Raw genomic sequence first — 27,506 nt, 5'->3', positions numbered from 1 at the left:
CAGCCATGCAAAATTTGAAATTATGCAGGGTCTGAGTTTTCTGAGGTTGACTTAGCTGCAGCAGTAGCCCCACTGAAGTGGCCCTTTGCAGCTTTTAGCACTAGGTGAAGTGACTGCAAAGGATTTGGCGCTGCCCTCAGGAAACTAAAGCTGCTGTTCTAAATGACGGCCTGTTCTAAAGTGACACAATTGGTTCTGCAGTTTGTTTCTTCTGAACGGGACTCAAGGCCCTATTTTTGGCCTCAAGAAGCCTCCATGTGGCCCTCAGTATCTCAAGGAATACATAATACCTGCAAGATCACCTCAGCCCATAAATGCCTCACCAGCAGAACTGGCCGGGTTACAAGCTCCACCTAAGATCCCTTCCACATTTGTGGGAACTTGACATTTTAGTATGGCATAACAGGAGCAGGGATGCCCTCGCCTTCGTATACCTCGCCTTCGTAGACCTGACAAATGTGGGAATGTTCAGGGAGGCAGGAGAGGATATATTGTTAATATCCTTCCTGAATTGCGCTAGCAAGTTCTTTTACTTAGCAGAGTTTCACATTCCCCTTTTAAACACACAGCAGATAGCTGGTTGCAGGCTTGTGTGAGCCTCTATTAGGTTCCTGGTAAGGTCCCTTCTACCCCTCTTAAAAGAATAAACACACCACAATCTTGTTTAAAGTATATAAAATAAGTTTACTCACATCATCAGTTCACAGTTGAATCCCTGAAGGCAGACTTATTTACATGTGGATCTATCCCATATGGGGATAATCCCAGTGTCCTCTGTTGGATGAAAGCCAACAGAGCATCTCTAGCTATAAAGCTGCTCCAACGACGGAGGAAGTCAAAGAGAGTGAGAGAGAGTGCTGCGTGACTCGTCCTTTTATTACCTGGACAGGTAAGGTCACACCCACCTCTAGTCACATGCAAAAGAAGTTTGCCCCAGCCATAAGGAAAAAGGAAGTTTTTGACTGGCTGCACCAAACATTCCCCAGCATGTCCACTCTAGGAAAACGAGGAATGTTGTACTTGACTGCTACTTATGTATCACATCCCACAACAAAGGCCTTGGATCTCATCAGCCGAAAGGGACTTTTCACGCTGCTCAACAAGATAGGGTGCCCCCCCATTATCATGCCATCCAGTATCCTCAGATGCCTTCCCTTGGAAAAGTGGTGTGAAACAGGGCTGTGTTCTCGCCCCAACACTCTCTGGCACATTGTTCTCCCTGTTGCTCTCCTGTGCCTTCAGCTCAACTGACGATGGTGTCATTATAATAAAAAAACTGCTCCTTTTCCCTTACGGGGTATCCAAGATGCTGTCTAGAGTCCTTAAGTAGGTTTCCTTTTGGGAGGAGAAAATAACAGAGGCCAACCAGAGTATATTGAGAAGCAAAGTGGCTAGTAAGCCTGATCTTTATTAACTGTAGCAACAGGGTCCTCACTCACCACACACAGGAGGGAGGAGAAAACCCAGAACAATGGTGCACAAGCCCTTATATAGACTTTTGAAATTGCCCACCCTGCAGCCCAAGACCACCACCACCCAAAAAAACCCCCAGCATACGTACATCACAGAAGGAGGCGGTCTACAGCAAAAATCCTGTCTGCCAGGATACCTGATATTGGTCACTGATGGCTTTACCTGGGCAGCCTGGCCATTCTTTTGTGATGGCAAATACTTTAATTCCTGAAACGAGGTCACAGGCTCACCCTGTTCATACACACATACGCCCTTAAGACAGGATTTGCAAGCAAAATGACAATGGGAAGCCTTTCCCCATTTTCCTCCCTACTGCAGAGGAATATTTGAGGCCACTGGGAGTCAAAATGGCTTCAGGATTGTTCTGTACTATTTCAGACACATGTTTTATATACTTACGTGTTTGCCTTGTAAATTTATGAACATTTAATTTATATATTTGAGACCTTAAATTCTTATAAGAGTGTGTACATCCATACAAGGAGAGACAGGGGTCTGCTCACTCTGCAAGTCTCCGTGGCCAGACGAAAGTGTGGCAGATTCTTATCTGAGAGATGTTGCTTGCACATGATGCAGCCTTGACAGCGCACTCTGAGGAAGCTCAGCATAGGTTCATCATGGCTGCTGGGAGGAGCACAGAGAGATGAAACGCGTGGTGTATCTGCACAGACACCTTCATCTGCCCCGGCTGCAACAAAACATGTCTCTCCCCATCTGTCTCTACAGCTACAGCAGGCACTGTAACTCATAGAATCATAGAATCATAGAATCATAGAGTTGGAAGAGACCACAAGGGCCATCGAGTCCAACCCCCTGCCAAGCAGGAAACACCATCAGAGCACTCCTGACATATGGTTGTCAAGCCTCTGCTTAAAGACCTCCAAAGAAGGAGACTCCACCACACTCCTTGGCAGCAAATTCCACTGTCGAACAGCCCTTACTGTCAGGAAGTTCTTCCTAATGTTTAGGTGGAATCTTCTTTCTTGTAGTTTGGATCCATTGCTCCGTGTCCGCTTCTCCCCAATGGTTTGACTTCACCCCCAAAGGTGAAGTCTTCTCCTCCATTGGCTACTGAGACAGATGGTTGAGTGACTGAATGCACCTGTTTGAAGCCTGTTTAATTTATTTTTTACACTTTTGCCTGGCTCTTCTTGCAAGGAATTCAGGGTGACATGGGTGGTTCTTCCGATCGCCAGCAGCTTTACCCTCACAATGGCCCTGTGAGGTAGGCCAGGCCGAGAGACAGGAGCTGTCCCAAGGCGGCCCAGTGAGTTCCATGGGTGAGAGCAGAATTTGCACCCAGGTCCCCTCAGTCTTGATCTGCATCGGTGAGCCTTAAGAGAACGCATACCAGTTAGAGGAACTGGGACTCAAACTGTCAACCGTTTGCTTGAAAAGCAAAGTCACGATGAGTTTGAGTTAATCCAGATTCCCAGTAATTGCAATACTGATAATGATAATCTCTCTCTTCCCATTTCTCCAAATTACTAGGAAGCTCTGAGTGAGCCCCACAACTCCAGAAATAGGCACTGCCTAAAATAATAATAATAATAATAATAATAAAACAGGAACAGGAACAAGAGGCGGTTACCCACTTTGATTCAGAGACTGGTGCTTGACCGTCAGACATGCTCAGTGACTTGAACTCATGATAGATTTGAGTCAAAAAGGGCGAAATTATTCCACGGCCGAACTTTGGCCTTCAAATAGGGAGTTGCTGCAATATTGGTCTGCAAGGGGGCATGATCCTGAGGAGCCCACAAGTAGTTTCCATTACACGTCCTAGCGCTTGTGCTTCGGTTGATCACACCACAAAATCACCAGGAGTAATCACAGTGTGAGTGTGCGCGAGACAGGTTTATTTTATTAAACTTGTATCCTGTCCTCCCCGAAGGATCCCAGAGCAGAAAACATCAAAATGTTAAAACAATGCAACTGGAAATATCTGCAAGCAATTTAAAACCATCCAAATTGTGTCTGTGTCCCACATGGACTTGCTTGTGAAGATGTGACTAATTTTGCTTGCCCTGGGAACTAGGGGTGAACATCAGATCAAACCTGCCCCTTGGCAAAGTGCCTGTGAGGGATTTGGGGCTCCTCTGAGGTGAGGTGCCATATGCCTGTATACCTGAAGGAGCGTCTCCACCCCCATCGTTCAGCCCGGACACTGAGGTCCAGCGCCGAGGGCCTTCTGGCAGTTCCCTCATTGGGAGAAGCAAAGCTACAGGGAACCAGGCAGAGGGCCTTCTCGGTAGTGGCACCCACCCTGTGGAACACCCTCCCACCAGATGTGAAGGAAATAAGCAGCTATCCTATCTTTAAAAGACATCTGAAGGCAGCCCTGTTCAGGGAAGTTTTTAATATTTAACGCTGTATTGTTTTTAACACTTGATTGGGAGCCTCCCAGAGTGGCTGGGGAAACTCAGCCAGATGGGCGGGGTATAAATAATAAATTATTATTATTTATTATTATTATTATTATTATTATTATTATTATTATTATTATTATTATTATGTTAGAGCAGTAGCAGGATGCTTAAACCCTGACAAAAACCCACTGCAATTGCAACATTTCTGGAGTGTTATAAAATTTTAAGGTGCGCACACATAGCAGATGCGCACGCCACAGAAAACCAATCCTTCGCCCTTCAAAATTTAGGAAATATTGCCTGAGAAAATTACACCTTATTTTTGTGCACAGAGCAATCCCCCAAATCCATCTGCAAAAGGGAAATATACTGGAGAAAGCTTTCCCAATAGCTTTTTTCACTTACAAATCCTTCAAATCCTGTCTTAAGGGCATATTTGGTGTATGAATAGGATGGGCCTGTGACCTGGATTCAAGAACTAAAGTATTTACCACCTCAAAAGAATGGCCAGGCTGCCCAGGTAATGCAATCATTAAAACATTATCAGGTATCTTGGCAGAGAGAAGCCATACAGACCACCTCTTTCTGTGATGTATGTATGATGCTTTTAGGGTAAAGGTAAAGGGACACCTGACCTTTAGGTCCAGTCATGAATGACTCTGGGGTTGCGGCGCTCATCTTGCTCTATAGGCCAAGGGAGCCAGCGTTTGTCCACAGTTTTTCCAGGTCATGTAGCCAGCATGACTAAGCCACTTCTAGTGAACCAGAGCAGCGCACGGAAACGCCATTTACCTTCCCGCCGGAGCGGTACCTATTTATCTACCTGTACTTTGACGTGCTTTCGAGCTGCTAGGTTGGCAGGAGCAGGGACTGAGCAATGGGAGCTCACCCTGTTGCGGGGATTCGAACCGCTGACCTTCCGATCGGCAAGCCCTAGGCTCAGTGGTTTAGGCCCATGTGCTTTCAGGGTAGTCTTTGTCTAAAGGATTGGACAATGTCAAAAGTCTTCAAAGGTTCCTGCAAACTTTGTTCTTGGTCTCTCTTACCTCCTTGCAAGGTGGGGGGGTGGGTGGGACTCTATTGCAACAAAAAAATGAAAGATCTCCTTGCTTTCACGGGATCTTGCCTCCATCCATTCTTCTCTGACAGATCATGGACTTAGGGGGTGCAGAATCCCTTGGGGAGCTGGGCAGCAGAAGCCAACCCCCAATTCTTCTACAGCAGGAGGATAGGGTCAAAACCACCCCTGCTTCTCTCTTCTTCCTCCTTGCAATCAAAATTTAGATTCCTGTATGCTCTGTGAAGGCAGGGACCTGCCGTTTTATTCCTGCTTCTGAGATATGTTAAGCACCACGTTCCAATGATGATGGAAATTTACTACAGCCCAGAGTGCTGCTCTGTTAACCGAGTCAAAATGGACATGTTTTTCCCCTGCAGTGTAAATTAACGTCAAAAGTCTGAGTCACAGCAAGTCATCAGAATTATTTTGCTTTATTTTCCTTTCAAGGAACCCTGACGTGTTTTCATGAACAGAGTACCATTTGAGAAAAGAAACAGGAACCCTTCCGTCTTTCTCTCCCCTGACCCAAACTGCTCCAGCGCACGGTTCAGGCAAACCATCCCTAGACAGCCCAGACCCCACTGGGATGGGAGCTGAAACAACCACAAACTGCTCAAGTGCAGAGGGACCACTTCATTTGGGGTGGGGAGCATAAATAAAGTTTTGCTTTTGAAAAGGGCAAGTAGGACCTGCAATAAAATGTTGCAGCACGGGCTCCTGTTCACTGCTCCAGCCAGCCATGGCCTCTCCCCTGATGTTCAGCTGTATGATGCTCCATTCAATTCCCTCTCAACAGTCAGGAGACACCTGCACTGTGCACTGAAAGCAGTGTCATGCCACTTTCAGGCATCCAGGGTTTCTCCCAAAGAACCCAGAGAACTGTTGTTTGCTAAGGGCACTGAGACTTGATCGGAGGCCCTGTCCCCTTTGCAGAGCTACAGTTCCCAAGCTTCCTGGTAACTGGAGTTGCTTAAAGTGGTGTGATCTTGCTTTCAATGCATAGTGTGCCTATCACCACTTTTAGCTATTACTTCAAAATGCCTGCCCCCCTCTTCTGCAAAGTTCCTCCCTGGACACTGCAAGGGCCTTCCTCTTGAATGTGGATGGTGCTGCTTTGGCTACAAGGGACACTCATTATATAATACCACTAAGAGAGGAAATGATGCCCTCCTTGGTTAAATAGGAAAAGAAATCCATTCAAAATGCCCTATCAAACCTCGTCTGACGCACAAGGCCCTCCCAGCCAAACAAGGAACTTCTTGGAAATACAAGGAGCACGCAGTTCGGCAGAATTTATTACACATTCGTTTAGGGGAGAAAAAGAATTAAGCCACGCTATGCCTTTCAAAAGATCTTTTCGCAGAAGAGATATCAGATTGCAAATGTCTGGTTTGTGGATTACACAGTGCAGACACAGAGTCAAACCAGACCTCCTCAGTGTGCATAACTAAATATGCTTATTGGGGGGTGGCAAACGGGTGCAGAGTGTGGCTCAGCCCCCTTGAAGCCTCTGCACCCTTACATCACTTGACTCTCCCCAAATTGCACCGTACCTTTTTGGATAGCGAGGTCACCCAAGGGATCCAGCGACACATTTTGACCCTCTGCCCCACTGGCTGCCCAACAGAACCCCCAAATACTGGCATGCATTGGGGCGAGGAAATTCTTGCAACATGCAGAACGTTATATCTGCCACCCTCGGAACTCCCCCCGTCCGACATCCCACTTGAAGCTTAGCGCAGAACCAGGAAGGTGCCCCCAGGAAAAGTGGGGCGGGTAGGTCCAGTTGCCTAGGAAGGTTTATTTCACCCCTTGGAGACACCTCCCTCTCGCCCCAGGAAAGATTCCTCCCAATGCACTGGGGCTTTTTCACCCTCTTTCACACATGCACCTGCCTTTGGACTCCCAGCATCAAAACAGTGCAGAACAGGATGTTCACATGAAGATCCTACTTTTGATCCAAAAGTCCAGGAACAAGTCAGAGATGGAGGCAACCCTCAGCTGCAGCTCTGGAGAGCAATTCAGCAGTTGCCTCAGGGCAGGGGGCAAAATGCAAGGCTCGAGAGACCCCTCTCTCTCATCCATCCACAATATACCCAACTGGCCTAGCCGCAAGCGGCGTTGCCCACAGCTTTCCCTATCCAGAGGCCTTGCAAATCCCGGGGCTGATGGGATTTGTGGTCCAAAACATCAGGAGAGTCCCAGGGACAAAGGGAGGCTGAGCGATTCCAATGCTGGTGCCATTTCCCGCAGACTTCCTACGTCTGAGTCGCCCCAACTGCACTGGAATCGGACGGACGGAGCCATCACTCTCCCCTGGGAGTTTTGGCTTCATGGGGTGACGCCAGGCTGCACAAGGAAGGCTTGGAGGACAAGGGGTGATTGCCCATCTCGCCCCAGGAGGGTCCAGCCCGGCCTGTTTCCCATCACGGTGCTCCCAATATTCTGGAGAAGCCGGTTCTGGTCACCCAAAGGTGGCCGGTGGTGTGGGCAGCAGCCGAGCAGCAGGACAGACACAGCCTCTCTCACTGGCTCAGGGTTGTGGCACCCTTGCTTGCCAATTCCCTGCTGAGCAGCACCCTATTGCACACACAGGCCCACACTTTCCGTGGGGCTGCTTGGGCGAGGAGTGGGAGTTCGGAAAGGGTTTCCCTCCGCCAAGAGCTCCCTCTTCTCTGTAGTTCGTCATCAACGTGCTTTCGGGAGAAACACCCGCATGCGTTCCCGCAGTTATGTCCAAACGCGGAAAGAACAGAGGTTGCAGGCAGAAATCGTCCCGCGGGATCCAAGGCGGCCGGCTTGTCCTTTTCGGGGAGAAGGGAAGAGTCGGCATGGCAGGCCCCGATTCGCAGCTCCTGTTTGTCGAGAGCTGGCTGGCCTTGCCTCTTCTGACAAGAGACCAGCGAGACACGCTCTCGTAGAAAAGGAACTCACTGTACAAAAAAATGCCCGGCTACCAACAGGGATGTTGTAAGAGGAAAAATAGTGCAAAAATACAGAGAGAGAAAGAGAGAGGAGATTTTTCTGAACCAGCCCAGGTTTATAAACCTAAGGCAAGCTAGGGGGTGGTTACTACTTTCAGCAAGGCAAGATATGTGAAGAAAGTTGGGAAAAGGCTGCTCCGAGCTGGAACACTCAAAGAGGGTCCTCTCCCTCCAACAAATGCACATTATTGCTGCTATCCGCCCTCCTCTCCAGGCCGTTCCTGGGCAGCTGGTCTCCCTTTGCCAGCCCCTCTCCTGTATCAGGACGGTGATGGGGTGGCAGGCAGAGACATTGCCCTCCCAGGCCTCATTTGGGCAGCCCAGTTGCATCCCACAGCCAAGTCTTGCTTCTCAGAACTGCTGTGCTGGCTAGGGGGGGACCCCAGTGCGAATCCTCATCCCCCACAAGCGATGGGGCAGGGCTGGCCAGCAAGGGCAGAAGGTCTGGGGCGGACAGTGCTGCTGCTGCTGCTGCTGCACAAATCCTCTCTGCTTATTTCTTTTGCTCTACAGCAACCATAATAACTAAGGACGAGCGAGTTGGGATGGCAGGGTTCTGTTTCCTTTCGCATCAGCAATAAAAAGGTTTTAAATATGCTCATTAAAATAATTCTTTTCTTTTCTCTCTTTTTTTCTTAAAAAAAAGATTCCTCTCCCTCCCAACCCAAGCGGCGGCGACAACCCCTTTTGTGCAAAGTCCTTCCCACCCCCCCAAATTCCAGCTGTTGCAGCATCTGCTGAGCAAGAGGCCGTGATCCTGAGAGGTCAGTGATTCAAAACGCATCTCCTCCTTTGGGTGTCCTCAGCGCCGCCCTCCGCCACACGCAGCTCGGTGGCCGCAGCTCCCCAGGTGCGACCCGGACGGAGGTGGGAGGAGGGAGCGGGGGGGGGGGAGGAGCGGGGTTACTCCAAGCCCAGGATGTAGTTGATCCCTTGGACCAGTCCGATGATGACCGGCTGCCAGGCCACCAGGTAGCGGAGCCAGTCGAGGAGCTGCCCGTACATGACGTGCGGCCGTTCCCAGCTGCGGCGGAAAGAGTTAAAAGGAAACTTGAGGTGCAAAAACCAGGGGGGCCCAAAGCCGGTGGGGTACCTGCTCCTTCCACTTAGAGTTGCCCAAATTAACGAATAATGAGTTTCTGAACCTCTGCGGGTCCGAAGCTTTGGCAGCTGCAGGGAAAAGGTTTTTCCAGAGGAACATACCGTATTTTTTGCTCCATAAGACACACTTTTTCCCTCCTAAAAAGTAAGGGGAAATGTGTGTGCGTCTTATGGCGCAAATGCAGGCGGGAGGCAGGCAGGAAAAGCCCCCAAGAGCCGCACACAGGCTCCGCGCGGCTCTTGCGGGCTTTTCCCCAAGGAGGGAGAAGGGCAGACCGTCACTGATGGGCTGTCCTTCTCCCACCTCGTAGAAAAGCCCGCAAGAGCCGCGCACCCTTTAAAGAGCGCACGGCTCTTGCTGGCTTTTGCGGGAGGTGGGGGAAGGTACAGAGGGCAGCCCCACCTCGCCGGAAAAGCCCCCCATAGCCGCACTCCCTTTCATGAGCCGCTTGGGGGCTTTTCCCCCCCGAGGAAAGTCTGCAAGCGTTGCACACACGCTCCACGCGGCTCGTGAAAGGGAGCGCTGAGCAGAGCTTGGGATGCATACAGGCTCTGCTCAGCGCTCCCTTTAAAAAAAAAATTTCCCTTGCATTCCCCCTCTAAAAACTAGGTGCGTCTTATGGTCAGGTGCATCTTATGGAGTGAAAAACGCGGTAGTTAACCTAGAGGATTGGACAAATTCATGGAGGGCTGTTGATGGCTGCTAGCTCTGCCTCCGTGCTTCTGAACACCAGTTGCTGGAAACCACAGGAGAGGAGAGGGCTCTTGTGGCCGGTTCCTGCATGATGGTTTCCCACAGGCTGGCCACTGGGAGAAGAGGATGCAGGACCAGATCAGCCATTGGCCTGATCCAGCAGGCTCTTCTGACGTTAAGCCCAGGGCTAATCCCTTCCTCTCCTCCATGAATCTGCCCAGTCCTCCTTTAAAGCCATCTAGCCTCATGTGGGAGGGAGTTCCATAGGTTAACTGTGTGTCCTTTCTTTTTATCTCTGCTGGATGCCCGCGAGATCCGGGGTGATGACAGAGGAAAGGAAACTTTTCTCTGCCTGTCCCTTTGCCAGACCATGTATCATTTCAGGCACTACAGTGGTACCTTGGTTCTCAAACGCCTTGCTATTCAAACAACTTGGAACCTAAACACGGCAAACCTGGAAGTAAGTGTCCCGGTTTGCGAACTTTTTTCGGAAGCCAAACGTGCTCCATTTTGAGTGTTACGCTGAGGTCTGCCTGTTTTCACTATTTTGCGTTTTTGTTTTTGCGACTGTGTGGAACCCAGTTCTGCTACTGGTTGAATGATTGTGTGACTGCAGTACGTTGATTATTGCTTTCATTTTATGGATCAATGGTCTCGTTAGATAGTAAAATCCATGTCAAGTTGCTGTTTTAGGGGTTGTTTTTAAAAGTTTGGAACGGATTAATCCATTTTGCATTACATGGTACCTCAGGTTAAGAACTCAATTAGTTCTGGAGGTCCGTTCTTAACCTGAAACTGTTCTTAACCTGAAGCACCACTTTAGCTAATGGGGCCTCCTGCCGCTGCGCGATTTCTGTTCTCATCCTGAAGCAAAGTTCTTAACCCAAGGTACTATTTCTGGGTTAGCGGAGTCTGTAACCTGAAGCATCTGTAACCTGAAGCGCTTGTAACCCGAGGTACCACTGTACTTTCTATGGGAAAGCGCGCCTTGCTTTTGGAACGGACTTCCGGAAGGGATTAAGTTTGAGAGCCAAGGTACGACTGCCCTGCCATGGCTGCAACCTCTGAGGGACTGGGCAGAAGAAGCTGCTCCTCTCCAGCCTGCACCCAGCCATAGGCTGCTGTTTTTCAGTCAAAGGAGCTGCTTGGTGTGCCTGTTCTGGCTGCAGACGCTTCCGAGCTTCCCCAGCCACCCTTCCTCCCCTCTCCTGCAGACCCCCTTCCTTGAAGGATACGGGTTGCTGAACATCCTCTTCAGGTCCACCTTCTCTTTGCAGTAGGGGCAGGTCTGCTTCTTCCCAACGATGCACCAGCCGCGGATGCAGAACTCGTGGAAGCTGGGAGGGGCAGCGAGTTAAGGGCAGCGGGGGGAGGAGAGAGAAAAACCAGGCACATCCACACACACACGGACTCCGGGAGGCAGCTGAGAGATCTGGCCGAGGGAGGAAAGCGCAGAAAAGGCAATGGCATGTTGGTCTGCTGCTGGCCGCCTACAGGGGTGGGGTGGGGTTCAGGTTTCACCCTGTGAAATGGGGGAGAGGAGGGACAGAGAGCCCCACTCCTCCCCAAATGTCCATCAGAAGCACCTGCTGCCTCCGACTTGCCCTGGCTGCAGCTGGACTTCTTGTTCACTGAGATTCCTGCACTGCAGGGGGTTAGACTAGATGACTTTCTGGGCCCCTTCACTTCCATGGTTCCAAAGGACCTGGCGGAGCTCCTGTGGTTAGGCAGAGGGCTCCAATTGGAGAACAGCCTTTAGCGAAGGTGCCATAGGCTTTGAAGACACTCGAACTCAGGACGCAAGGGAGAAACGTGCTAAGAGGAAGGCACGCTTGGCAAATCCACGCCGTGATCAACTCCTGCCCAGAAACCTATGTCCCCACTGTGGAAGGACGTGTGGGTCCAGAATTGGCCTCCACAGTCACTTACGGACTCATTGATAAAACCATATTCATGTAAGACAATCTTACTCGGCTACGAGGGATCGCCAGAGAAGAAGAAGAATGGTTCCATGTATATAATATGTGACCATACTTGTGATGCTGTCTTTGTGATTCATTGCCTGTACGCGGATACATTCAAATGGAAAGTGGAATAGCGAAGCAATAAATCAAATTGAATCCAAGCCCAAGACAGCCATTGGCTAGTTGGGCGCCCTCCTGCCTTTGAAACAGAAGCCTGCGAAAGTCATGTGGGGAAACGTACGCATGTACATGGATTCCAGCCATGACCGGACACCGAACTGTCATAGTAACAGGGAAGAAAAACAAACACACGAGGATCCCCCAGCGCTTGTGACGGACGCTTGCCAGTTCCACGCCTCTGCCTTCATGTGTCACTCCTGGTTCCTCTTTCTCCAACCACAGCCACACACTAGGGAGCCACAAGGGCTCTGCTGCGTCACTAACCAGGACTCCCGTCACAAAGCTCAAAGGCTGCGCTCAGGATCCCTAGAATCACGGAAATGTGGAGTCGGAAGGGAACCCCGAAGGTCCTCTAGCCCACCCCCTGGAACGCAGGACTCTTTCACGCAATGTGGAGCTCGAACCCACAACCTTGGGATTAAGAGTCTCGTGCTCTAACAACTGTGCTGCCTGGGGCTGCTGGGAGTCGTAGTCTGAAACAGCCAGAGGGTGCCATGCTGGGAAAGGCTGCTATGCAGCAAAGGATTTTCTCCCTCGCTCTTTGCTCGCTTTCCGCTCAAGCTTCCCTACGAAAGAGTGCAGAGGTACGAAATGTTTCTGGCTGAAACCAGCGGCCACAAGTCATGACATTTCAGCACAAGCCGCAAGGAGTCTCGCTCCCCCGCTGCCCCGGTGCACATGGAGGAAGCCACCAACCACCTCCCAGCCGCAGGGAGGCAGCGTCACAGAAACTGGGCCGGGGAAGCAGTCGTGAATTTAGTCAGGGCCTCAACGCTTCCCCTGGTTGAGGTGTGGGCGAACACACATGGCGATGACGGCACCCCTGCAAAGTCACGGCTTCCGGGAGAAGGGAAACCAGGCTTGGCCCTCTGAAGAATGAGAACGTCAGCACTTAGAATTGTAGAACTGTATAGAGTTGGAAAGGGACCCCCAAGGCTCATCCAGTCCACCCCCCCCCCCGCAATGCAGGAATCTCAACTAGACCATCCCTGAGAGGTGGCCAGCCAACCTCTGCATAGAAACCCCCAATGACGGACAGCCCACTGTATTCAGAGGCCGTGGAATCACAGAATTGTCAGGTTGGAAGGAGCCCCCAAGAACCACCTGGTCCACCCCCCCCTCGCGATGCCAGAATTACAGAGAGCACCCCCGCCAAAGGATACACGTGATTGCAGGACAGCCTGTACGTGTTCTCGATGATCCCTTCTTCGTTGACGTCCACAAAGATCTGCTGGCCACAGACGGCACAGACACTGTCCGAGAGGTGCTTGGTGGGCATCCCTGACGCGCTGTAGAACTGCTCCGCAGGCGCCGAGAGGCCGGGAGGAAGACACAGAGGACCCGGGTGAGTGGAGGCATCTCAACTCAGGCTCCCTCCTGGGGGGAATACCAGCAAACTAGCCCCAGAGACCACCTTGGATGCGAGTCCTTCAAGACCTCAGGATCTGCAGACTCACTTTAGGGGGTTTAGTTTGGGTCATGATTTAACTTTCACTGTTACTGTCATAAATTTCCCGTTTCTTTAATTTTAGATCTTTCCTGGGGATTGCTTAATTTTGTTCCATGTGCCTTCAAATGTATTTATCTGCTGCTTATGACTACTTTTGTTACGTTTTCATTATTACGTGAACTTCTTGTGTTGCTAGCTGCCTTGAGCAGGGCTACAGCTGTGGAAAAGTGGCTCAGGAATGAACGACGGTGATGATGAAGGCTGCGGCGAGAGCGCAGAGTAACCACAGCCGGGTGGCAACAGCACATGGGAGAACCCCCCCCCCCATCCAAGAAGCAAGACCTCATCCAGGGAACTGAGGCTGGCTGCAAAAGGGTCAGGGGGTGAGACTTTGTCACCCTTTGATTGCTGTGTTTATTATTTTAGCATAGTGGTACCTTGGTTCTCAAATGGCTTGGCTCCTGAGCAAATCAGCTCCTGAATGCCACAAACTTGGAAGTAAGTGTTCCGGTTTTTGAAAGTTTTTCGGAAGCCGAATGTCTGGCGCGACTTCCGCTTGAGTGCAGGAAGCTCCTGCAGCCAATCGGAAGCAGCGCCTTGGTTTCTGAACAGTTCTGGGAGTCGAATGGACTCCCAGAACAGATTAAGTTTGACAACCAAGGTACCACTGTGTTGTTAATGTTGTTCACTACTATTTATGCAGCTGGTATGTTTCCTCCCCAAAAAAATTGCTATATGAAACATTCATGTATTATATGATTCCCTCTCCACCCCCCATGACATTCTGTATTGTGTATCTTTCTCAATGGAGACTTTAGGGTCACAAGTGACTAAGAAGTGTAATCAGTGAAATGAGAGAGGTTGACCCGAGACTTCCTCCAGACCAGGGGTCCTCACACTTTTTAAACAGGGGGCCAGTTCACTGTCCCTCAGACACTGTTGGGGGCCGGACTATAGTTTGAAAAAAATATGAACGAATTCCTATGCACACTGCACATATAATAAATTATTACTACTACGTATGTATTAAGGAGGTTAAAACTTGGTACTCTGTTTCTAGTTTGATGTAGGTGCTGTGAGTCACTTTTATACTTCATTTCTTCTGCGTTATTTTTGATGTTGTTGTTCCTCATGCATATGACTTTCTCTGCATTGAAGTCTATTTTCAAACTTGGGGAAGTGTGGGTGGAGAGCTCTATTTGAAAGGTTAACCCGCCACTATTTACATGGAGATTCCCTCATATACAATAAACTGTTGTGATTCAGATTTCTCTTCTTGCTAATTCTATTTGCATATCTTGCCTGTGTTTTTGGTGCTTCCCTAACTTTTAAGGTTGCCAAGGCCGCCGCATGGGACCCGCAAGTGCGATAAGGAGGCAACCGGCCGGCGAGGCATGGCTCCGGTGGGCACGGAGCCGGCCTGAGGGGAAGGGAGGAGGGGAAGGGCTGGCGTGAAAGGGGTTCCTTTGCCACCGTCCCGCCCTCCGCCGACTTAAAGGGGCAGTGCGCCGTTACCAAGCAGCTGGTGGTGGCAGTAGCTACCGCATTACCAAGGCTTTGTTACACACGCACGCTTTTACCTCAGGACTCTTCCCGCCCAGCCACTTCCGAGCCTCGGGCCTTGCCGGCAGGGGAGTGTGTGTCAGGAGCGATCTGCCAGGTGGGCAGGGTTCAGGACACTGGCAGGCCAGATCTGGCCCGCAGCCCGTAGTTTGAGGACCCCTGCTCCAGATGGTTCGGGGCTACAAATCTGATCACCCTTGAATGTGTCCAGCGTGGCTGTTATGCACACATCTCTGAATGCTTCCCTCTGGAAACCGAGGGCATAGTTTGCCCCGTGTGGCTGCACTTTGCATCCTGAGGCTATTATGAAGAGTGCTTCTCAAAGAAGCTCTCTGGCACCGACTGGTGGCCGAAGTTTATCACGGAGGCAGAGAGAGACACCCCTCTGTCACTGCAATCAAAGTATGACCTGCCAGCTCATCCTCCTGGTACTGAGATCAGCTGTGGCATTAAAACCCTCCTTGCCCAGGGGAAAGCCTCCCCCCCCCCAGTGTAAAATACTAGTCTAATACCTGGCGCTTGGTTTAGCTGAAAACCCAAGTGAAAGGCAGCTTTGACACTCAGAATTCAGCCACCGCCCAAGCTCAGGGCAGAGCAGCCCTCAGCTGCTCACAGAAGCAGGATGCTGTCCAGGAAGAGCAGCCCCAAGGCAGCTGGGGAAGGAACACGGCCAGGCACCATCATCATGCCTCTTAGCTCCCTCTTCCGTTCTCGTTCTGTGCCTTGCAAAAATCCCATCTTTCCCACTGAACTGAAACTTGATTGAGCAAAATCTCTGGTTCAGCGGGTGAGACTGGATTTTTGCAGAATGACCAGAAAAGCTCTCGAACCTGGGGGTGGGGTGGGGAATTAATCGGGACACAATATGACCAAAATACGGGCCAAGTGAAAGTGTGGGTGAGCCCTTGGTGACCGACAAGATTGGATTATAAGCAACTCCCCCCACCCCCCTTTGTTTGTAACTTTCGGACTGAGGCACATCAATAAATTTCTAAAATTACTTGGGACCCTATCAAGGGAGCTCCACAACTATCTCCGCAGCCCATTTTTAAGGATCTGAACGTGGACATTCGGCCAAAGGGCTGACTTGTGCTGTTGGATGCTGCCAGATTATTCATTGCTTGAAAGTGGAAAAGTATTACAAAACCTAAATATTTGTTTGGGGTATGCTAATGTTTGGGACTGGGCCGTATCAGAGCAGATGAATAAAGGATGTGAGGATGCAGAAACTCAAGAGGGCATTTATCACAAATGCCAACGTTGACAATTTACAGCGCTCTTTTATCTGCACCAGTGTATAAAACCTAGAATTCATCAACACTGATTATTTGTTGGTTTTTCAAAGTTTTGCCTACCTCTGTGTCAGATGGAACAGCGTTACTTGGCTTTCCTAAATTTATGTTTGTTATTTTGTTTCCCAAGGTTACGTTCACCCTTTTCTTAAAAAAGCAGCTTGCCCTGCATGAATCTTACCCCTATAGTGGAGGCCATGTAGTCAGCACACATTTCGGCAAAGTCTCGCTCCAGTACTCCGTAATAGAGGCCATAGAAGAGGAGAGAAATCCCAAAGTCCATTCCATCTTCTGGCTTGATTCTATCGAGGGGAAAAGCCTTTTGTAAGTCCCACACTGACAGACAGCTCAGGGCAACTGCTAGGGCCTTTACTGAACACCCCACTCAGAAGCCACGCTGCAGGTTCTCTCATGCCAGCTTAATTTCACCTCTTACGGGGGCAGAGGGAGCCTGTCTCAGGAAAACATCTCCCTTCAGGACAAAATGCTCTGGGGCAGGCACGGTGCTTAGACTTCAAAATGAACAAACTCCCAGCGTATCTGTGGATCAGCCCCTTGGGAACTGTAGTTCCCCCAGATTTTCTGGGACTACAACCACCCCCCTCCCTGGCGAGCGGGGCCAATGGATGGGGCTGATGGGAGCCTGGGGGACTTCCTAGCTGCATGCTCAGGCGAACCACGCCCTGCAGGTGCCTTAGGGGTTTGGCCTCCTCCTGGGTCCCTGATTCCTCGCTTTGCCCCGTGCTGCACTCTCTGAATGAGGCCAGATGTCGTCTGCACACCCAGCATTTCTCAGCGCTAATGCAGAATCAAGGATCTGGCATGGAGCTGGTGCCCTGAACACATCAGCTAGCATTTCTTCCTTTTTACTGAGAAAGGGGTTTGCGTCTCCCAGGAGAGTGGGATTCCTAGAAGTCAGGAAGTAAACATGGAGCAAGCCTTCCAGTATTTAAACGGGGAGGAGCAGCACATCGCCCCCTCCTGGCTGCTGCTGCTTCCTATGTTCCTCTCCATTCCTCTTTGCCACTCGGCCCCCAACGCTGGATGATTTGGGTCTCTTTCTGGCACAGATCATGCTCAGATCCACTGACCACGTTCATGAGACAGACAGTAAGGGGAACCGAGGGTTTTGCCTAGGGTTTGTCTCTCTTCTGGGTCATGCTCAGCATCCAAACTCCCCAGTTCAACAGTGAAGCAGAAGGAAGGGGCAGAAGGGAGAGTGTGGGATCACCCCCTTGAGGCTGAACATCTTCTGCTGCAACTGCACCACATCTGCTTAATTTAGGGCTGGCTCAGCTGTTTATTTGGACGATAAAAGGTGCTCTGAGGCAGCATGAGATACAAAAGGTGCACCCTGTGAAGAATGTCGCTAAAGTGCAGCCTTCCATATCACATTCCTCTCCCTGGGATCCTTGGTCCCTATTCCTGGGGCATGCCTCTCAGATCACAGGATGACACTGGGAAAATGTCTCCTTTTCTGATTTCTAAGCATTTCACAGGGGTAGAGCAGAGCCAGCGGGATGCAGTGGTTACGAGTGCTGGACATCTCATAGCCCCGCACCCCTCATGTCTCGCTCTGCGCTGCCAGATTTGTGCCCATTTGACTGCCCGTCCCACTTCCCCAAACTATTCTTCTAATATGCCATGTACTAAGGCAAGGGCACATCTATGAAGAGGGCAGTTTCTGCAGCTAGTGGGAGACTTGAAAGCTAGATCTCTTGCAATGCCAACAACATAGGGGTTCTCTCACCTGAATAATAGGTTAAGCCCAAAGAGCGTGAACATCACAGCCATGTAGCCCACAATTCCCGTGGCGTAGCTGATCTTGTATATTAGCAGAAACCACTTGTACACCAACCTATGTGCAAAAGAGAGAAGCGGGAACACAGATTCAGGGCAGAGAAAAGAAAGTCCTTCATGGAGCGCAGAGTTAAACTATGGAACTCCTTCCGGCAGGAGGAGGGGATGGCCCCCAATTTGGATGGCTTTGAAAGAGGATAGGACAAATTCACAGAGGAGGAGAGGGCTGTTGATGATTCCTGGCCAGGATGGCTCTGCTCTGCCTCCACAGCTGGGAGCAGCAATGCTTCTGAATTGCTGGAAACCGCAGGAGGTGAGAGAGTTGCTCTAGTGTTCAAATCTTGTTTGCAGGTTTCCCTTTTGGGCGTCTGGTTGAGCACTGAGAGAACAGGATGCAGGACCAGGTGTGCCATTGGCTCCTGCGCTCTTATGTATGAGCCAAGAGGTTTCTGCTCACCTGGGAGTCGTCTGGACGAGAGGTTTGCGTGTTGCTCTGAACGTGACGAAAGCTGTGACGACCGAGAAGAAGACCCAGATCACCAGGAACCGCCACCAGTGCAGCTTCACTGTGAAGTAGAGGGGGACGACCCACATCTGGAAGAGGGTCACCATCTGCAGCAAGGGAAGAGAAGGAAAGAGTTCTGGGCAACGCAATTTAAGGAGGATGTCGACAAACTGGAGCGAGTGCATGGCGACCAAGATGATCCAGGGTCTGGAATCCAAGCCTTAGGAGGAACGACTGAGGAAGTTAGGGATGTTTAACCTAGAAAAGAGGAGACTGAGAGGAGATATGGTAGCCATCTTCAAATATCTCCAGGATGGAAGATGGAGCAAACTATACCACTGCCAAAGACAGAATGCAAGCTGGGTTCACTCACATTTTCTAGTGTACTATTTGCACTGGGGTTTTTCGCTGCTTGCCCAGCGGGATACCATATGGATGGGGCTTCTACCCAAAGAGAGCAGAGTCACAGCCACAAAGCCCAGCCCCTCCTCATCAAGCTTCATCTACAGAATGCAGCCTCTTCCCCTTTCAGGTGGGGCTTCCATAGGGGGCACCCCTGTGAGGATGGTGGAGGGGTCTCGAGAACATAGACCCTGGGGAGGGAGCAGCTTACGTTATAGGAGCGGGGGTGCCTCTGCTTCCACTGCACCAGGAGGAGCTGAGCCACCACCAGGGTGGCAATCAGGATGAGGACCATCTCGGCGTGCATGGCCTCGTGGCCGCGGTGCTTGGCATGCATCCGAGCGTGTTCGACCCTGGAACGGGAGAAGAGCAAGTCAGTCTCTCACACACTCACGGTCCTTGCAGCTCTTGCATCTCACGTAAGCACAGAGGGTGCCTGGCAGCAGCACACCTGCATGGCAAAGTGGACTCTGCAAGAAGACACTGAAGCAGGTGTGTGGGGGCGGGTCGTGGGCTGCAGGAAACATGGAGTTTGGTACAGTACGACGGCACACATTTAACTTCTTGCGGTTTCAACTGTACGTGAAAGAGGGAGGCTCACTGAAACTGCACAAGTTAAATCCAAGCAAGGCAGAGAGCTGAACAGTTTTTTGTTTCTTTTTTTTGCACTAGGTCAAGGTTCTTAAAATGAAGAAAGGTTCCTGAATTGGCCCCTGTAGGAAGCGAAATGCCAGGCCAGTATGATCTTTGGCACCTTGAACTCAAACAAGGATGGAAAGGAGCTACGAAGTGAATAAAAATTACATAGAGTAAGTAGCAGAAGCATAACAATGTATTGGAAAAAAGCAATGGAAACAGGCCGGCTGGCACTATTTGTCCAGGCTGCAAAGCTGGGCGGCGTTTGGCATAGGAGGTGAGGTGGCACAGCCCAACGGCGGGCTCAAGCGCCGGGGGCATCTGTAGCTAAGCTGAACTATGGTAGCCTCCCTCAGTCAAAACAAGGGAGGGGAGCAGGACCCTTTTAAAGGACCCTTTTAAAGGAAATGTATCAACTGTTTGAGGTCCAGACCTGCTGCTCTGCCAGATACCCTCTTAACACGGGATCTGTCAAGTTTTAAGATGACCACAAAATAAAGCGGCAGTTCAGCTCTCCTGCAAAGACTGTTGTTATAAAACGGAGAAGATGAAGGAGACAGGAAATTATTTTGAGGGGCACATGCAAACTGCGTAATTTTACGTTTCCACAAGTGCTTTGTGCACCAGCCATGAAGAAATCTGCACCAGGCAGGCAACTTGGTCTTTAAGGACCCAATAGAAGAGAAAACAGGTGTCATCTGACAAGTCCATGAACCTTGCAGGCAGGCAAGCAGGCAGGCTCTTCACTCACCTCCATCTCTCCTCGGGAGCCAAATGCGATAAATCAACCTGTGGGAGACAAGAACAAGCAGCTACAGCATAAGCCTGGAAGAGAGAGCGAGAGAGAGAGAGAGAGAGCAGGCAGCAATCTCTAGCTTGAGCAAGAACCAAGCACAAAAACTGCTCCTGGATTCCTCCATGTGCCATGGGGCAGGGTTCAAGGGACAGCCCAAGGTGTGTCTGTGCGTGCCTGCATTTAACAGACCTTTGACTACAAACGGGGGGGGGGGGGAGGGCATACATACATCAAAAGGCATGTCCAGAGGAGGGCCGCTAAACCCACTCCTTCCCCAAAACTCTCCTGCTTCCAGCTCTTTGGTGGAAAGAAGTCAAGCCCTCCCACCAAACACACTTTAGAGTCGGCAAGGAGGCATAACTGATTTGGCCCCGGATCTCTCTGGAATGCAAAGCGAAGTTTGACGGAGGCTTGAGGTGCTCCACGAGCACCAAGTGGTTTTCTTTCAAAATAGTTTTCTTAAATTAAAAGTGTGAACTTAGACCCTGGAATAAAAACATGACCTTCTCTCATTTCGCATGCCAGTTACTACTGCACCCTGCACAGAGCCATCCCATGAGCAGCCTTGCCCAACCTGGCGCCCTCCAGAGGGGTCAGACTACAGCTCCCATCAGCTCACACCAGCATAGGCACAAGAGGGGCTAATGGGGGACGGACTGCAACAGGTGTGCAAGGTATGACATTGGTTATCCCTGCCATACATAAAATGAACCACATCTAACTGAAATGAGATTTCATTTCAAAATTAAGCCATTAAAGGTAAAGGGTAAAGGGACCCCTGACCATTAGGTCCAGTCGTGGACGACTCTGGGGTTGCGGCGCTCATCTCACTTTATTGGCCGAGGGAGCCGGGCATACAGCTTCGGGTCATGTGGCCAGCATGACTAAGCCACTTCTGGTGAACCAGAGCAGCGCACGGAAACACTGCTAACCTTCCCACCGGAGTGGTACCTATTTATCTACTTGCACTTTGATGTGCTTTCGAACTGCTAGGTTGGCAGGAGCAGGGACCGAGCAATGGGAGCTCACCCCATGGCAGGGATTTGAACCGCTGACCTTCTGACTGGCAAGTCCTAGGCTCAGTAGTTTAGACCACAGTGCCACCTGCGTCTCCAGAACCCTTAAGCAGTAACAGCAACAATAAGAATAATAATTTATTATTATTTGTACCCCGCCCATCTGACTGAGTTGCCCCAGCCAAGTGTTAAGCAGCGCTTCATGCAGGAATGCCAGGATCCCAGAAGGGATTTAGTGCTGCACCAACAATATTCAATTATTCCCTCCATTCTGGGCAGATTCCATGTACTCTTTTGCCAGCATGGAATCCCAGGGAGTGCGAAACCTCATTGTCACACGCTGGTAAATGACACAGGAATACACATGCGTAACCTGATTCATCCACTGCGTTTTCCGAGGGATCCAGGCACCAAGATCATTCAACCCCTATCTGGAAGTCTCCCTCAAGTTACCTAGGGGTAGCTGTGTTGCTGCAGCACAAAGTACTTGTGGCATCTTGAAGAATCTATTTGCTGTCACCATGGCTTCTCTGCTTTAGTGCAAGACAGGCATAGCTATAGAGAGACTTGCCATCAACCACGCCACTCACCTTTAGAACAGCCATCTCAACTCTTCAAAGCAGACAAGCATGGCTGACCTTCGACTCCCTTCCGCAAACTCGGCCTCTGTGAAATGCCAATCGACCTTCCAATCCCCCCACTGGGCTGAGAAACGTACAGAACCTTTGCAGCCCAACAGATTCCACCTGTATTGTTAGGTCACCTTCTAGGAGAGGCTAGGGAAGGTTCTTAGAGAAGTGCCAAACACACACACACACACGCTTCCTTGGGGGTCGTGTGGAATTTTGTCGGCACCATCTATGCCCCGCTGCACTTTTTACAGAGTAACATAACCAAAATGGCAGGTCCCTGCCCCCAAAGAGATTACAATCTAATTTTGACTCTGGGGTGGTGTGAGAGTCTGATGGGGCTCCTGTGTGTAGCTCATCGCCTCACAAGTTTCTGTGCAAGGCTGAAGGGAGGCAGCTGTCTCTTTTGCACAAAGGAGCTGCCTGTCTGGAGCTCAGTAATTTAAAATGAGGTTGAATGATGGCCAGAAGATTATCTGGAAAGATTATACTATTTTAAAAAACACAACTTTAAGGATTTCCCAAAGGTTGGGGAGGGGGGAGAGTAAACATCTTTAACAGGGAAATCTTATATATGCTGTCTCAGAATGAGTTCAGAGGACCTTACTCCTGTGTAAGCATGCAATAAGGTTTAGACTAAGTGATAATCTGAAAAGATCAAGAACCTGAAGCAAAATGCGTCCACCCAGCTACTACGCAGTCACATATTAGCTCCTAAAAGACCAGCAGATTTTACAGATGAGACACCGTTGTGGTTCCTCCTTGTTTCTCTGATTTTTCTCTGCACTCTTGAAAAATCGAGCCATCTCCCTTTAAAACCACGAGAATCAAAAACGCTCAGAATTTTACAACAAGGGCCTTTTGGTCATGAGAAACGTGTACGGTCTTTAGGAGCCCTGCTTTAGTCCACCCTGGAACAGCAAAATATTTTAAGACAAGAGGTAGAATTTCAATCTGCCGGTGGACCAGGGCCAACTTCCGGATTCTTGCAACAAGTGTTGGACTCTGAGGGCTCCTCCAGCTAGCAAGCGTGTGCATATTTAGGATCACCAGACACACAGAGTCATGCTCCTTAAAGGTCAGCGGACCACTAAGCCCCCCTCTCGCACCGTAAATTTAAGATGCAGCTGGTGGATCGCAGGGATGTGAATTAAAAAAAAACAGACCGAGCATCAGCCCCACCCTGGCTGTACGTGGCAACAGGTAGCCTGTGCCGGGGCTTAGCTTACAGAGGGCAAAAGGACAAGCAAGGAGGAAAGAGCAGGCAAGAGCAATCATGACTTAAGCAGCTGCTTGCAACACGAGGCGGCAGGCAGAGCAGATCTTGCTGTTTACTGCCACAGAGGGGGAAAGTGGGCCAACTCTCTCACCAACTCAGCTAACGAAGAAGGCTGATCCTGCAGCAAGAGTCTCTTTGCCCAGCCAACAAGCAAGGCAGGAAAACAACCTTTTTCCATGTAAGAGGGAAGGAAGCCCAGCAATACACCCGCTCACTAGATCTCTTAATGTCAAATGAGAAGCTCTGAGGTGTCTGCAGTTATCTTTGAATAACTGCTAGCAACCTACTCAAGTAAACACGGTTTCTTGCTCAGAGGGGCACATTGACATGGGCTTCCCCCGCATTGCTGTAGGTCCCCATAGTGCCAACATTGGAGGCAGCCGCACAGGGTCCTGCGCACATGCCCAGGGCTCGTCATGCAAGCACTGCCACTGCCATGGATCCTTGTGCACCAATGTTCCTTGTGTAGGAAAAGTACAGCAGAATTATTATCTATCAGCAACTCCATCTGCAGGCAGAAATGAGGAGAAAAGCGCTGCGTGACTCTCCTTCCTTCCCTGTCTAACCCCAGCTCCTCTTATTGCAGTTTGCTGACTTCTGTCTTCCTATTAGCCCCCAAATTACTGGAATATCCAAGTATTAACAGGAGAAGGATTGCATATTCACTTATTCTGAAATATAGGATTTCTTAATTTTGCAGTTTGCAGAAATTATGTAACTAACTTCTTGTTTCTAAAAAAGGAGAATCCATGGAAGCTTTCCCTCAAATACCACATCCTAGACTGCTTGAGAAACCAGGAGCTTCCTTTGTCTAATTTCACACTGGTGTGACTGGGAGCCATCCATCTCTCCACCTTATCTTAGACACACAAGTCAGGAACTAAAAGTTTTTAAATGAACACATGCAATCTCTGCCTCGCTCTCAGTCTTATGTCTCTTGGAAAACAATCCTAGGTACGCAGAACTGAACTGAGCAATAAGGCTATCAACAGCAACCAGCCAGGATGGCAACCAGGTTTTACTGATATGTCTGAATTTTAAAAATTGTTTTCATTTAAAATAAAGTGCACTTCATAAATAAAGTGGGGGTTTAAAAAAAATATCAGCAGGCATTTTAACAGAAGCTTGATTTTATAGTTTTAACTTGTTTTTATTTTGTATTGCATCTTTGTATGCTGCGTAGAGACTACTGCAGTTACACTGTATACAAATTATATTTAAAAAACCTTCCGATATGAGAGACAGCCAGTGATGGCTGGTGCCCGCTGGGCCTGGTGAGGTAGAAGGCAGGGAGGCAAGCAGAAGGCAAAGCCTATGCCAACGGCTTCTAGTTTTGTCTCCATCCTGCTGAGTTCATCCAGGGCGACACTGAGGCAGAGGAGGAGGAAGCTGGTAGGCAGGGCCACCTGTTGGACTGTTGTAAGAAGGCACGTGAAGAATGGCGGAGGGCAGACTGAGGTTGGTGGGGCAATGCCCCATTTGCCCTACTGGGCTGGCTCCACTAGAGGTGTGGTGTCTTTCTGAATACCAGCCACCAGGGTATCCAAGTAGAGGAAAGTGCTGCTGCCTTCATGTCCTGCCTCTGGGCTTCCCATTGTGGGGAGAGAGATTTTGTGTCTTTTCTATTGTGATTTTATGTTGTGAACTGCCCAAAGACCTACAGGTACAGGGCAGTATACAAATTCAAATAATAATAATACAATTGATGATGATCTAGATGGACACCCTTTGGTCTGATCTAGCAACCAGGCCCTTTTAAAGTTCTTTCTTTGTTACTCCTCCCCTGCCTCTGTGACATTTTTAACACTGCATGTTCCTCGGGGCAGGGACCTTATGCTGTATGTTGAAGCCCCACTCATTGGCAATCACACTATATGTGCAACAGCAACTGTAGCAGCAGAAAAAAAGGTGTGATTACCCTGGATATTGGGCAAGAAATGTGACACTGGATTTAAAACAACAGAATTATAGAGTTGGAAGGGACTCAGAGGATCCTAGTAGCTCAACCCCCAGCAATGAAGGAATCACAGCTAATTTCGTAGGACACCTGGAGCTCTGTGTCCTGTTCTGGGCACCCTGATTTAAGAAGGATATTGACAAGGTGTGTGCAGAGGAGAGTGACCAAGAGGAACAAGGGTCTGGAAACCAAGCCTTCCGGCACATATAAAAACACAGTATGTGCTTGAGGAGGGAACAAGCTTGTTTTCTACTGTTTCAGAGGCTAGGACCGAAAGCAATGGCTTCAAGTTGCAAGAAAGGAGATTCTGACTAAATTTCCGATGGTAAGAGCCATTCAGCAGCGGAATGGACTCCCTCAGAAGGTGGCGGAAGCAGAGGTTGGATGCTGGCATGGATGCTTTTGCTGAGATTCCTGCCTTGCAGCGGGTTGGACTAGATGACCTGCAGGGGTCCCATTCCGACTCTATGATTCTTTGGTCTGAGAGGAGGGACGGGGGGGGGGGGGAGAGAGAGAGAGAAGGCAAAGGCTTGGGGTCCAGACTTGGGCGGCAGCCACGACACTCCCTGGGCGACCTTGGGCCGGCCGCAGCCCAGCCTACCTGGCAGGGGTTTTTTTTATTTAAGTTTTTTTTGTTTTACAGAAGTATGTGTAATGTCTCTTGTATTTTTTCCATGTAACATTTTTACAAATCAGTTTCATTTGTTGAGACATTAGGAAGACAAGGAGTGGAGGGGGGGAAGATGGGTGGGGTCGGGTGGCGATGTTCCTATTTTGCTTAATGTATGTAGGGTTTGGTGTCAGCGTTGCCCGTGCTGTTCATTTGTGTTTCTTTGGTGGTGAGAGAAGTTGGGGTTGACCTAGGGTGTGGTTGTTTGTGGTTGGCTGCGGTGATCTTTGTTTTCGTGTGTGAGTGGGGTGGGTAGGCGTTTTGGATCAGGTTAGCCATTTTGATTTGTATGCTGTTGGTGGATTATTGTCATTGTCTTGTTGGGCTGTGTATGTGATAAAGGGGAGCCATACCGGGGTGAAGGTGTCTTCTTCTGTTTGTCCCCGTGTCAGTTTCAGTTTATTGGTTAATTTTTCTAGTAGGGCTGTTTCCCATACTATTTGGTACCATTGGTCCATGCTTACTCCTGACAGGTCTCTCCAGTGTCTGGTTATGGTGTTTCTGGCTGCTGAAAGTAGGTGGGTTATGAGTGCTTTGTGGTGTAAATGGGCATTGTTGTCTTGGAAGATGTTTAGTAGGGCCAATTCTGGGGTGATGTCTAATACTTGCTTTGTTATTTTACATATTTCTCGTGCGGCTGTTGTCCAGAATACCGTATTTTTCGCTCTATAACACGCACCAGACCATAACACGCACGTAGTTTTTAGAGGAGGAAAACAAGAAAAAAATATTCTAAACGAAATAGTGGATATATGATTTTTGTGGTTCATGCTGTGGCCACAGACATGTGATCTGACAGTGAGTTTGGAGTAGCCCAATGCAAAAATCCTGAGGATCCATGTGGATCCATGCTTTGTAACCACAGAGGAGGGAAGGAAGGGGAACCATGGATCCTCTGCTCACGACTGCAGCAGATCCCCCCCCGCCACCCGCAGGCATTCGCTCCATAACACGCACAGACATTTCCCCTTACTTTCTAGGAGGAAAAAAGTGAGTGTTATGGTGCAAAAAATACGGTAGTTGGATTTTGGGGCACTCCCACCACATGTGGAGGTATATGCCTGTGGAGGTGCACCCTCTCCAGCATTTTGGTGAGGTTCCTGGGCGTATTAACGTTGGCAGGGCAGGGCAAATTGAGATCTGCCCGGGGGAGGAATGGAGCTGGGGGGGGTGAGAGGGGGATACCGCGGATCCCTCAAGGAAGGGGAGAGGATTTTATCTGTCAGGGGAAGGAAATGCAATGGTGAAACCAAAAGGGATAAGGTGCTACCATTGATAAAATAAAATAAAATAAGAGTTTAACCTAAGAAGCGAGTGGAGGTTAAACCGAGCATTAAGTGGCAAAGGCTGAGGTTCCCCGAGATTATATTTAATTAAGAAAAATGACAGTGATGCTGTCAATGATGGTGGCAATAGTAATAATAGTACTAATAGTAATAATACTACCGGCGGTTAGGATGCTGCCCCTCCCCCTCCGGAGCCCCCCAACCTCCGCCCCCCACACCCCTCCCCCACATAGGCCCCTCCCACCGCCGCCGTGGGGCAGCAAGCCCCGCCCTCACCTCCTCCACGTCGCGGTCCAGGGGGCCCCCAACCTCCACTTCCACCACCGCCGCCATCTTGCCCCCTCTCCCTCCCTCCAGCGCCGCGGCCAGGTGGCCCGCTCGCTTCCGCCGGAGCCCGCCA

General features: G+C 49.9%; 1 protein-coding gene across 3 annotated transcripts; it reads right to left on the bottom strand.

The window, feature by feature from the left end:
• Positions 1 to 5,314: 5,314 nt before the first annotated feature.
• Positions 5,315 to 27,476, bottom strand: RNF121 (ring finger protein 121). Of its 3 annotated transcripts, none has more exons than XM_083610070.1 (9): positions 27,383 to 27,476; positions 20,225 to 20,262; positions 19,049 to 19,190; positions 18,388 to 18,542; positions 17,881 to 17,988; positions 16,312 to 16,432; positions 12,989 to 13,122; positions 10,917 to 11,018; positions 5,315 to 8,910 (listed from the first exon to the last, which is right to left on the bottom strand). In XM_083610070.1, the coding sequence occupies exons 1-9, from the start codon at positions 27,437 to 27,439 to the stop codon at positions 8,790 to 8,792; spliced, it is 978 nt and encodes a 325-aa protein (XP_083466196.1). In that variant the 5' UTR covers positions 27,440 to 27,476; the 3' UTR covers positions 5,315 to 8,789. The 3 variants fall into 3 exon arrangements, with proteins under 3 accessions (XP_083466196.1, XP_083466197.1, XP_083466198.1); XM_083610071.1 differs by lacking the exon at positions 27,383 to 27,476 and adding an exon at positions 21,876 to 22,024; XM_083610072.1 differs by lacking the exon at positions 27,383 to 27,476 and adding an exon at positions 21,659 to 21,766.
• Positions 27,477 to 27,506: the final 30 nt, after the last annotated feature.

This window comes from Podarcis filfolensis (genome assembly GCF_964270895.1).
Source record: "Podarcis filfolensis genome assembly, chromosome: 4".
Lineage (NCBI taxonomy): Eukaryota > Metazoa > Chordata > Lepidosauria > Squamata > Lacertidae > Podarcis > Podarcis filfolensis.
This window is presented reverse-complemented; position numbering and strand designations above follow the sequence as displayed.

Coding starts and splice junctions, on each gene's coding strand:
- RNF121 (XM_083610070.1), bottom strand. CDS start 27,439: ATGGCGGCGGTGGTGGAAGTGGAGGTTGGGGGCCCCCTGGACCGCGAC. Junction 20,263..27,382: donor TGGACCGCGACGTGGAGGAG/GTGAGGGCGGGG, acceptor TGTCTCCCACAG/GTTGATTTATCGCATTTGGC. Junction 8,911..10,916: donor AAGAGGATGTTCAGCAACCC/GTATCCTTCAAG, acceptor TTTCCGCCGCAG/CTGGGAACGGCCGCACGTCA.